Source organism: Zootoca vivipara, chromosome 12 (assembly GCF_965207765.1).
Source record: "Zootoca vivipara chromosome 12, rZooViv2.hap1.1, whole genome shotgun sequence".
NCBI classification, from domain to species: domain Eukaryota; kingdom Metazoa; phylum Chordata; class Lepidosauria; order Squamata; family Lacertidae; genus Zootoca; species Zootoca vivipara.
In genome coordinates this window covers 35,166,544-35,178,471 of record NC_142595.1, presented here as the reverse complement: position 1 = coordinate 35,178,471, position 11,928 = coordinate 35,166,544, and the positions used below count along the sequence as shown (strand labels likewise).

Genomic DNA, 11,928 nt, shown 5'->3' with positions numbered 1-11,928 from the left:
AATCAATAAAAACTCTTTTTTAAAAAAAATTAAGCATAGGTCTTGCAGATCCTGTGCAACTAAAAGAGGCCGCAAATACTTGAAAACCTTTCAAATTAAGTGCCAAAAGCAGGCAAGTTTTTGCATGGTGCCATATATAGAGCATTCCACAAGTGGGGAGCCACCACTGAAAAGACCAGTTCTTGCATTGCCAACCTCCAGACCTCGTGTAGAGGTGGCACACAGAGAAGGGCCTCAGATGCCAACAACTGGGTCATATACAGGACCTCACAATTTCTCACAGCAACCTTAGCTCTATTTGGATGTTCTTCTCACAGTTACGGAGAACACATGAGCAGCAAAAACAGGACTGTGCTGAGCGATTGCCCCACTCCACCTTGCATTTGTCTGTCTATCCATAAAGTGCAAATGCCTGGAGCAATATGGGTTGTGTGTGCAGGATTCCGTGAGAAATCCTGGGAAACCCTGGGGTTCCATAACATGTGGATTTCTGTACCCCAGGGGTGCGGTACCTTTTTAAGCCTGAGGCTTGATAATTACTTTGTCTTCTCAGATAATGCTTCTTGCTTGACTACATGGAGGGGAAGGAGGGGTGAATGTGTACGTATGTGTAGAAACGAGTCCACTGTACAAAGGTGATGTTTCTTGCACTTCCCGCTTTTGCCTCTGGATGTCCCATCACTGGGCCTTGGGAGGCTGCCCAGAAGAGAACCTGGACCTCAGGCTGAAAAAGGTCATCCACCCCTATCTTAGGTCAGCGTTTCTCAACCGCTGTTCCGCGGCACACTAGTGTGCTGCGAGACGCTGGCTTGTGTGCCGTGACGTGCGGCGACGAGAAGGGCGATTTGCATTGTCACGTGCCTGGCGGCCGCCAATAACCAACACTAACCCGCCGGAAAGGAAGCCGGCCGGGTCACGACGCGGGGCGAGCGCAGCTCTCAACAGCCACCACCATGGGAGGGTGGTTAGACAAACTTAAAGAAGCTGGCTGGATGAGCTCAACCCGAAACTTGCTGAGCAAAGGATTGTGCTGGCAGAGAAATCAGCGGCTTGTGAAGCCTTATTACAGGAGATTGCAACCAACACAGCAATTGGCAAGTGATTCTTACAGTCATAATTATATAGTCAATATAGGGCGGCACAGAGTTAAATTTTTTAACTTTTTTAATGGTGGTGTGCCTCGTGAATTTTTTCATGGAACAAGTGTGCCTTGGCCCAAAAAAGGTTGAGAAACACTGTCTTAGGTGATGGCAGTGTGACCTATCAAGAGATGCACTGCAGAGCTCCAGAACTTGGACCTGTTTACAGCTAGGTATAAGGGGGACGCGGGTGGCGCTGTGGGTTAAACCACTGAGCTTAGGGCTTGCCGATCAGAAGGTTGGCGGTTCGAATTCCAGCCACAGGGTGAGCTCCTGTTGCTCGGTCCCAGCTCATGCCAACCTAGCAGTTTGAAAGTTTGAAAGTGCAAATAGATAAATAGGTACCGCTACAGCGGGAAGGTAAACGGCGTATCCGTGCGCTGCTCTGGTCACAGAAGCTGGCCACATGACCTGGAAGCTGTACGCTGGCTCCCTCGGCCAGTAAAGTGAGATAAGCGGCACAACCCCAGAGTCGGTCCTAATGGTCAGGGGTCCCTTTACCTTTACCTATAAGGTGTAAAGGGACAAGTCAAAGGCTTGATGGGAAAACAAAGGAAGGATCTGAACAGGGAGGGAGGGCCGCTACCTTAGGGAATGGTGTCAATAGTGTTAAACTGCACAGGGTGGTGTTTTTGTGTTTTTTTAAAAAACTGATTACACTTGCAGCAATCATCAATAGTTAACAAATTAGCCTTTTCTCCCTCTCTCTCATCTTCCAGGTTCCACAATGAATGCAGCCCGGAGGTCAGCCAAGGTGGACTCGGAGGTGACAGAGTCCCAGATGGAACCGTCCCTCAATGCCACCGAAATGCCCACCAAAGAGAACGTTTTTTCTGACTTGAAAGACAAGTTCATGAACAAGCTGGGCGCCCTGCCAAGTAGGTAGAGCTTGAGCACCTTCTGAGCTTACATTTCAGCTTGGAGGATGGGTCTGATGAAACGGGCTTGAGAGGGCGTCAAGATGTTATACAAACAATGCCTTATCTATTTGAGTCGCATACGCTGGCATTTCTTGGCCCTAAAATGTGGGTTCGGTTTTAATTTTTGCCCAGAGAATGCGCAAAGACTGTGTGTCCTCTAATTCCACACAAGTGGAGCAAAGCAAGCCTGCAGAACGTACAACTGAAATACCAGTTTGTTTACCCCCTCCTGCCTTCATGAAGCTCTGCTTGAAAATATATGGGCTTGGATTGGTCAAATCTCTGATGCTAAAGGGTGTGGTGTGGATGTTATATCGGCAAACAGTTTTAATGCAAAGTATACATAGGCCTTCCTGCCAACCTAGCAGTTCGAAACCGCATCAAAGTGCAAGTAGATAAATAGGTACCACTCCAGCGGGAAGGTAAACGGCGTTTACATGCACTGCTCTGGTTCGACAGAAGCGGCTTTGTCGTGCTGGCCACATGACCTAGAAGCTATACGCTGGCTCCCTCGGCCAATAACGCGAGATGAGCGCCGCAACCCCAGAGTCGGTCACGACTGGACCTAATGGTCAGGGGTCCCTTTACCTTTACACATAGGCCTAGATAGATGCTTTATATCTGTTCCACGTTCCACATGTGGATATAACATTATAAAAGTTCAGGTGCCTGTAATATTCTTCCCTAGCCTAATCAGTGGAACCTTTTGAGATGTATAATCGACAAAGATTTTTCTTCAGGCAGAGCTCCATGGAATTAGGTAACTCTGGAGAAAGAAGCCAGAGCTTAGGCCTGAAGGAGGAAACGGGAGGTGTCCCCCCAAATGTGACAGTGACACAAAAGCAGGAAGGCTTGCAAGGGCCTGCGAGGATTCTATCATGTGGATGAAGGGCTTGGAAGGCTCATGGATAGATTTAGGGAAATGGCCTCACTACTAAGCTTGTGCTTATATCCTAAGCATGCTTATTAGGGAGTAAGTTCCATTTCAGCTCAGGGAACATTAGGATTCTTTTATTCAAGGACCAAAAGCAACTATAGTAGAATATCTTACAGAAGTTGCTCAAGAAGGGAAGGCTGAAAAAGTCCCCCCCACCCCTGAAGTAAAGGATTTCACAATTAAATCTCAACTCCTCCAGGAATTAGGCAAACCACTATTTCCCCTTCTGCCATGGGGGTGGGGTGGTGTGGGGGAATGATAATTTTGGCCTGCTTTACTGGGCTGTCGTCAAGATTCTTGCATTAACCAACATGCTTTCAGAACTTAGAACAGGCATCCCCAAAACTTCGGCCCTCCAGATGTTTTGAACTACAATTCCCATCTTCCCCGACCACTGGTCCTGTTAGCTAGGGATCATGGGAGTTGTAGGCCAAAACATCTGGAGGGACACAGTTTGGGGATGCCTGGCTTAGAAGATGCGCTGTATATATTATGTCCAAAAAGAGAGAAAAGCTGTTGAACCTCACCCGCCTTCACTGATCCTTTGTTCTGCCCCTCTCCAGTCCCGCCCTGGGCTTTGGCCACCATCCTCATAGTGGCCGGCCTCCTCCTTCTCTGCTGCTGCTTCTGCACCTGTAAGAAATGCTGTGGCAAGAAGAAGAAAGGGAAGAAAGGCAAAGACAAAGTGAAGGCCCAGATCAACATGAAGGAGGTGAAGGAACTGGGCATGAGCTACATCGACAAGGTGAGTCAAGGCTGGTGGCTGCTTCCCTCTCACGGCACCGGGGGAAGTCGTCGCTTTCCTAAGGTATTTCTGAACTTGCACACTTGCACGCATGCAGGCCATAGCTGCCAAGTTTTCCCTTTTCTCGCGAGGAAGCCTATTCAGCATAAGGGAAAATCCCTTTAAAAAAGGGATAACTTGGCAGCTATGATGCAGGCATCCATAACCCATACATAAACTGACTTTTAACTAGGGAACTACAGAAAAGCTGCCATCAATTTAGCATTGCCTATTAGGTGCTTGCTTCTGTGCCTCCGAAATACATTTTATATACCTGATCAACATGCAGGTTTTAAGAATTGTAGATTGTGCTGTGTTACATACGTCAACATTTCGGGGCAGATCCACACCATACCTTAAAAGCACATGTAGTTTTTTAAGGGCAGTGAGAATATTAGGAGGGGGAACTGCAGTTCCCATGGTTCTTTTGCAGGGTGGGAAAGAGCATGGAGTACTTTAGATATATGGTGTGGATTGCTCTCTGTCTTTGATGCTGATACTTCCCTGTTGGCTGCTCTGGCCCTTCCCTCCCTCCCTCCCTCCCAGGTCCAGCCTGAGATAGAAGATTTGGATCCATCTCTGCTGCAGGAGCCCAAGGAAGAAAAGCCCCAGGAGAAGCTGGGGAAACTCCAGTACTCACTTGATTATGACTTCCAAAGCACCCAGGTAGGGATGGTCAATGCTGCCAGCTGGGTTGGACGGGCCAGTGGTCTGACCCAAGGCAAGGTAGCTTACCTCTGCTCCTCTTAAACCTTGCCCTAGCTGGTGGTAGGCATTCTGCAAGCTGCTGACCTGCCAGCCTTGGACATTGGGGGCACCTCGGACCCTTACGTCAAAGTCTTCCTGCTCCCAGAGAAGAAGAAGAAATATGAGACCAAAGTGCACCGCAAAACCCTCAACCCCACCTTCAACGAGTCCTTCACTTTTAAGGCAAGTTGTCTTCTGCATGTTCCCTCTTCCATCTTGGCCAAAGTTCCTGAGCTTTGCTGAGAATTTCTTCCCCATCTACTCCATCGCCTTCCCTTTTTACCACTGGCTTCTCCCCATAATTTGCGGATCCTCTTCTCCCTCCCCACCCTATCACACACAGTTTTACCACTGAATCGACCAATAGCACAGAGGCAGGGGGACGCAACATTCCCTTCAGGGCAAACTACCATGGGCCATATATCAGTGGTGGGCGGGGCCAGAAGCAAAAGTGGGCGGGGCAACATATGCAAAAATTTCCTTAGGGCAGTAGCCAATGCCTACCCAGACACCCATAACCCCCTTTGAATCCTCCATTCAGGCAAGGAAGAAGCATCATCACAGTTGAAGGACACCTTCCAGCCACGCCAAAACACTCAGGGAGCAAGGCAGGGCCTGTGAGGGGGTGTGGCCTGAGCAGAAGGGGTGGGGCCTGCTGAGAGTTCTGAGAGCTTGATAGGTCCAGGTGGTCACACCTGACCCTTAGGTGGGAGGTTCCCCACCCTTGCAATGCCGTCTGCCATTTAATCAGCCTGTGGTGTGCTTGGCCCTTAGGTCCCCTACTCGGAACTGGGCGGCAAGACCCTCGTCATGGCCGTCTATGACTTTGACCGCTTCTCCAAGCACGATGCCATTGGTGAGATACGCATCCCCATGAACACGGTGGACCTGGCCCACGTCATTGAAGAGTGGCGGGACCTGCAGTCGGCAGAGAAAGAAGAGGTAGGGATTGATCCGTGTGGAGTTACTTTCAACAGTGCCTGACTCTGAAAGCGGGTTTGAACATCACAGTCGGAGCCCTTCACATATTATTTCAGTGAATTCTGAACTCACAGCTTATTACCCCGGCTTTTGATACTTGCAGGACTCACCTCATTTTTTGTGATTGTGAGTTGTTTAAAACTGTTTTTAACATTGTGTTTTAATGGTTGCAATTCACCCTGGGACCTTAGAGTGAAGGGTGAGTAAATAACAACAGCAAGAAGCCGCTTTTCCATAAACAGCTGACATCAGATAGCTGGGATGATTTTGCTTGTGTATTTATTTACATTTACATCCCATTTATTTAACATTAATAGGAGTTCAAGGCAGCACACATGGCTCTCCTGCACTCTCCGTTGTTGTTTTTTGCTTGTAACAAACCTGTGAGGTAATTTGTGCCAGTGGTGGACTTTGAGCTCTCATTTATTAACACTCGGACCACGGCGCCTCGCTGGCATGTGGAGTTTGCATGATTCAACAACTGGGGCTGTGAGGAGGAGAGTCACATGAGTCCTCCTGACCACAGAATTGGCATCCTGTAGATGGCGGGGAGGGGGGGGGTTGCCAACTGTGTGAAGGCTTTTGCCTGAACCAAATCACCCACCCACCCCTTAAATATGGAGATTGGCTCTTGATGCTTCCATCCTAGCTCTAAACCAGCCCTATTCTCCTCTCTTCAGCATGAGAAGCTGGGAGACGTCTGCTTTTCTCTCCGGTATGTCCCTACGGCTGGGAAGCTGACAGTGATTGTGCTAGAAGCGAAAAACCTGAAAAAAATGGATGTGGGGGGCCTTTCAGGTAAGAACTCGCCATCGTGGCAAGCTGAATCAGGGCACAGCCTGGGTTTCTTTTAGTTGGAAACCTTTCCTAAGGACTTAGTTCTATGATTCTATGTTTCTGTGACTGATGGGGGCATTTGCGAAAAAGACTTAATGGCTGAAGCAGATCTATAACCAGTTGAGCTGTGCTATTACTGGCTGGTTTGCTACTCTTTTTAAAAATATATATGTATTTGTTCTTTGAAGTGCATTACAAGTATATTTTCATATTTGTGGGTCTAATTGGTGGTTGTGGTTGCTGTATACCAAATTAGAGCATTGGCCCTCCCGGCTCAGTATATAACCTTATCCTCGACAGACAATATTTAACTTCCACTGTTGCTGGGGAGTCACAGGTGAGGAGAGTGTTGTTGCTATGGACTCACAGCTGTCCATGGAAACGCAGGTTAATTCTGTGTCCAAGGAGACTGTCTACCAGCTCTGTATGGTGTGATGGCTGAGACCCACCTGCTTGAGCATTGTCTTGCCAGAGTAGTATATGCTCTGATTATCTCCCGCTTTGACTACTATAATGCGTTCTACGTGGGGTTACCTTTGAAGGTGATTTGGTAACTACAACTAATCCAGTATGCAGCAGCTAGACCAGGCATCCCCAAACTTTGGCCCTCCAGATGTTTTGGACTACAATTCCCATCATCCCTGACCACTGGTCCTGTTAGCTAGGGATCATGGGAGTTGTAGACCAAAACATCTGGAGGGCTGCAGTTTGTGGGTGCCTGAGCTAGACAATTGAGAGTGTTGGTGCTGACCTTTAAAACCCTAAATGACCTCGGCCCAGTATACCTGAAGGAGCATCTCCACCCACATCGTTCAGCTCAGAGGGCCTTCTGGCGGTTCCCTCACTGCGAGAAGTAAAGTTACAGGGAACCAGCAGAGGGCCTTCTCAGTATTACTTACTGTCTGCTGTAGCATGAACACCCTCCCGTCAGATGTCAAGGAGATAAACAACTATATGGCTATATGACTTTTAGAAGACATCTAAAGGCAGCCCTGCATAGGGAAGCTTTTAATGTGGCTGGGTCAACCCAGTCAGATGGGTGGCATATCTATATCTATATAAATGTAAACTGGGCATGTGGGTGTGTTTCCAATTTTCACCAAACCCGCTTGACCGGTTGAGGTCAAATTTTGACACATCACATGCGAATGTCTGAAGGCTATAGGAAAGTTTGCTAAGACAGATGCCACACCTCCGCCAGGTAAAACCCCCCCAAAAACCGTGTTTCAAAACACACCACTCTGACGAAAATGCATGCTGGGAAAAGAACCAGGTTGCAAACCAGTGCCCTCTAGCGGTGGCTACACTGGTACTGCACCTATAAAACCTTCCCTCTCAACAGCACCTCAGCTCCCGTTTACATGCTAGGCCGAAGCCTTTACAGACTAGGCCGAATGGAGGTACTGACTCGCCTGGGTGGGGGTTGGGGGGAGGAGGGGGAGGGTTAGGTCAGGACACGGTGGGACCAGTCACAGGGATGAGCCGGGGGGTGGGGGGAAGAGGAGGCATGATAAGTCATGGGTCAGGACAGGGTGGGGGGAATTACAGGGATAAGCCAGGGGTGGGGGGGGAGGAGGGGGCGGGATACATCATAGATCGGCACATGGTGGGGGGAATCACACAGATGAGCCACAGCAACACGTGGCAGGGCCAGCTAGTAAATAATAAAAAGTATAATCACAATCATCATCAGTGGGTGGCCACTTGGTGTGGAATCTATGCACATATTAAAAATACTGTAAAAATGCTTTTTATAACGTTTTAGGAAATATATTGAATTTGCCTATAACTCACTGCTGTCATCTAGTGCCACATTTGTATATTGCACTTTACAACACACTTAAAACGTTTTACAGTACAGTATTTGCAGCTGTATAGCCGAGTCCTATGAGAACAGAGTGCTGGACTAGATGGGCTGTTGCTTTTCTTCTTATTACCGGCAGCTGCCCTCTAGGATTTCAAACAGGGCTCTCTCCCAGCCATACCTGGAGATGCCCAGAATTGAACCATGGACCTTCTGCATGCAAAGCACAGATGTTCTGCTACCTCTTAGATGTGGCCCTTCAATAGACATCAAAATCACAATTCATTAGCAGTGGGGAAAATGGGAACACAGATCACCCGCAATACATTGCATAATGGAACTGCTGTGTGATTCTGAAATATCTTTCTACTCCTATCCCAGACCCCTATGTTAAAATCCATCTCATGCAAGGAGGGAAACGTATCAAGAAGAAGAAAACAACCATTAAGAAAAACACACTGAATCCCTATTACAACGAGTCGTTCAGTTTTGAGGTGCCATTTGAACAAATCCAGGTAACCCCCCACCTTTCTCTCCACCCCCACCCCCATTTCACCCAAAGGCAGACAATTCTGAACTAGAGATGTGTGGACAAATATTTTTGCAGTCTTGCTAGGAGGTTACTTTTTTTACACTTATGCACAAGTGCTGAATTTTGCATATGTGTTTCTGTCCGGCTAGTTTGAATCTAAGTTTGTGTATTTGTTTTGGGCCCAAGTCAGGCGATATTTGGCAAACTAGTTTGCTGTTTCTCATCACTGATCCACTGCAAGTTCAGATAGCTAACTGGCTTGCTATTATTATTACCTGGGTCCTGAGCTGTTGTGGATCCTTCTTCATTCTGAGCATTCTGGCTGTAAAAATTACTTGCACACTTCCCCCCCCCCTCTGGGTGGATCAATGATGACATTTTAGAAAGACCCTCGACATATTCAGAAGACTTCTTTGCTATTACAAATCATGCCAATCTCACTCTTCAAAGAATAATTGATAAAAGGGATAATCACTGCACCCCTCATATGCTCCTGTGAGTAGAAAGAAACCCAGTCCTCAAATCACCATAGAATCTGCTACTGGTAGTTCGGGGTTATGCACAAGTCTTTTCTAGATTAACCCCCCCCCCACTTCAGTTGCAACCCTTTGAAAAGCTCCAGGCTTTAAGGAGCTAGAGAGACATAGCCTCGTTAAAATTAGATGTCCCAACCTCTCCCCAGGTCAAAAGTACTTAAATCTTGCCAAGTTTCCTTCTGATAATAAGGACCCAATTGTTTTGGCAAAGTGGTGGGGAGAGGGTGCAGTTTTCAACAGAGAATGCTTAATCCTTTACCTACCAGCCACTATCCACCGGCAAACTGTTTGCCTCCACTCCCCAAGTGCTTTCCCCTAGCAATTTGGCAAAGGTGCATCTGGAACTCAAGCTGTGTGTGAGAGTAAACAATGGGAAGAGTTGTAGGTGGGAAATGGGGGGGAGGCAGAGGGTAAAGCTCTATTGCTCTTCTGCTGCTGATCGTGCCTGTTTCTCTCCCCCCCCCCTTCACAGAAAGTCCAGGTTGTTCTGACGGTCCTGGATTATGACAAACTGGGCAAAAACGAAGCCATCGGGAAGATCTTTGTGGGCTGCAACGCCACGGGGGCCGAGCTGCGCCATTGGTCTGACATGCTGGCCAATCCTCGGAGACCCATTGCGCAGTGGCACACCCTGCAGCCTGAAGAAGAGGTGGATGCGGTTGTTGGCATAAAGACCTCTTGATGCCCCTTCCTTGTTGGCCGAAGGATCTGGCAGCAGTTGCTTCTCCCGTCCAGAGCGAATGGGAGTGTGTGGTTGAGGCAGCCCTGAAAATGTGCACGTGTGTGGGGAGGGGGAGAGCCTGTGAGCCTGTCTCTTCTCTCAGAGCCATTTCCTGTTGAAAAAAAAAGAAACATCTCCAAGAGAGTGAAAAAAACACCCCTCTGTTTTTTATCCACTGTGTGAAAAAAGAAGGAAGCTAGCTTACATAGCAGCTTAAGACAGGTTAGAGATTTACTATAGGTTTACTATGAGGCTTACAACACAACTTGCACAGGTGTATATTTTTGGGTTGGTTTCTCCCTTGAAAGCTGAACCTTATGTGCCAGGCAGGCTTACGTTTTGACAAAGCGATCTTTACATTAACCATGCCATCTTTGGGAAAACCAGCCTCAAATAAACCTACTGTTTATCTTTTTTTACCTTTGAGTATACTATAGGTCCATTGCAGCTTTCTTTAAAGGACACCATTTCATATACATTTTGGGTATTGTACTCTGGTGCCATGTTTAAAATCATATGTAAATCTATTGCAAACAATGCCTACAAATGTGTTTATAATAGATTTACAAAAGAGCTGTGGCAAACCCGGTTCTCTGATAATATTAACTTTTGGACACTGCATTATAATACTGATTTAGGAAGCTAGATCTTAGGTGGAAACATACCGGAAATCGTTTAAAACCTAGTTTGATGCATGGTTTGAAAATGCAACTTGACCGTGGCTCTGCACATGATGATTAAAATAGCTTTACATTTCTGGCCACTGTGTTATGAAATATTTAAAATTTGGTCCTCCTTTGCAGTTGAAACTGCCTAAAACAGCTTAATCGGGATAAGGTTGCAAATATGCTGTGTGTGGACTTCATGTATAAAACGTATTGTAGTATATCCTAATTATTTTATTACAAAATGTTCACATACTTATCTGACATATAAAAATTAGCCGTCATTGGAGAACTACTGTGGATATGTTTACTAGCATATATTTACTATAGGGTGCCCCCTTCCCAAATTACAACAGTTTTATGGATGTTGATGTTAACAGAGATTTAAGCATCAGCCAACGTATTAATGAAGCTGTTCGTATATAGCTTATTCTACTTCATATTGACTTAATTTGGAGTTTTCTAACAGTTTTGACAGAACCATGTATCCGTTTTACAGCACATGCTTTACAACTTATTTATGAAATGTTTGATATGAGTGTTAGAGAAAATTTGCTATAGGCTTTATGTAGACTTACAGCAGGTTAACTACAGATTTACTAGTGATTTACTAACCAACTTAAAATAATTTTGCTATGTTACAACATGTTTACATTTTTGCTACAAGCTTACGACTGGTTTATTATAAAACTGCAACGGGTTTACTGTTTGTTAGCAACCAGTTTGATGCATTTTATAAATGAGGAAAAAAAGCATTTATCTATAGGATTTACAGCTGGTTTACAGTGGTTTCCCATGGATCGAAACATGTTTACAACACCTTTGCTATGACAATGATACAAAATCAATTGGTTTTATAGCAAATATTCTGTAATTCTACAAACTATTGTTTAAGACCTAATCACATGCTGAGTAGCTGTTTAGCAGGTACATTAATAGCTGGATTTTTATTTTATTTTTTAAATGGGATTGCTAGCAAGCCAATGATTTGGGCTTGTAATCCTGAATTGAAATACTTTTGTCCAAATCTGAAATCTGAATTCTGGGCATGACTCTGTGCTTTTGTCTTTTTAATGCAAATGACTACTTTTGCTTTCATGTTGCATGGAGCCAGAATAGGAGAGGGAGGCAATACTGAAATACTTAGGCCAAAACATCTGTCAAAGGTCAAGTAAGTCCACAATAAAAAAGAAAGAATTAAGAAAGAAAGAAAGAAAGAAAGAAAGAAAGAAAGAAAGAAAGAAAGAAAGAAAGAAAAACATTAGACTAGAACTTTTGATATTTATATTTGGAAGCACTATTTCCATCGCACCCCACCCCAAATA

General features: G+C 45.9%; 1 protein-coding gene across 1 annotated transcript; it reads left to right on the top strand.

Annotated features, from left to right (window-relative positions):
* Positions 1-1,866: 1,866 nt before the first annotated feature.
* Positions 1,867-11,269, top strand: SYT5 (synaptotagmin 5). The gene is made up of 8 exons (XM_035136738.3): positions 1,867-2,017; positions 3,560-3,741; positions 4,327-4,446; positions 4,543-4,710; positions 5,302-5,469; positions 6,189-6,306; positions 8,531-8,664; positions 9,690-11,269. Exons 1-8 carry the CDS (start codon positions 1,867-1,869, stop codon positions 9,897-9,899), a joined length of 1,251 nt encoding a protein of 416 aa, XP_034992629.2. The 3' UTR covers positions 9,900-11,269.
* The last annotated feature ends 659 nt before the right edge of the window (positions 11,270-11,928 follow it).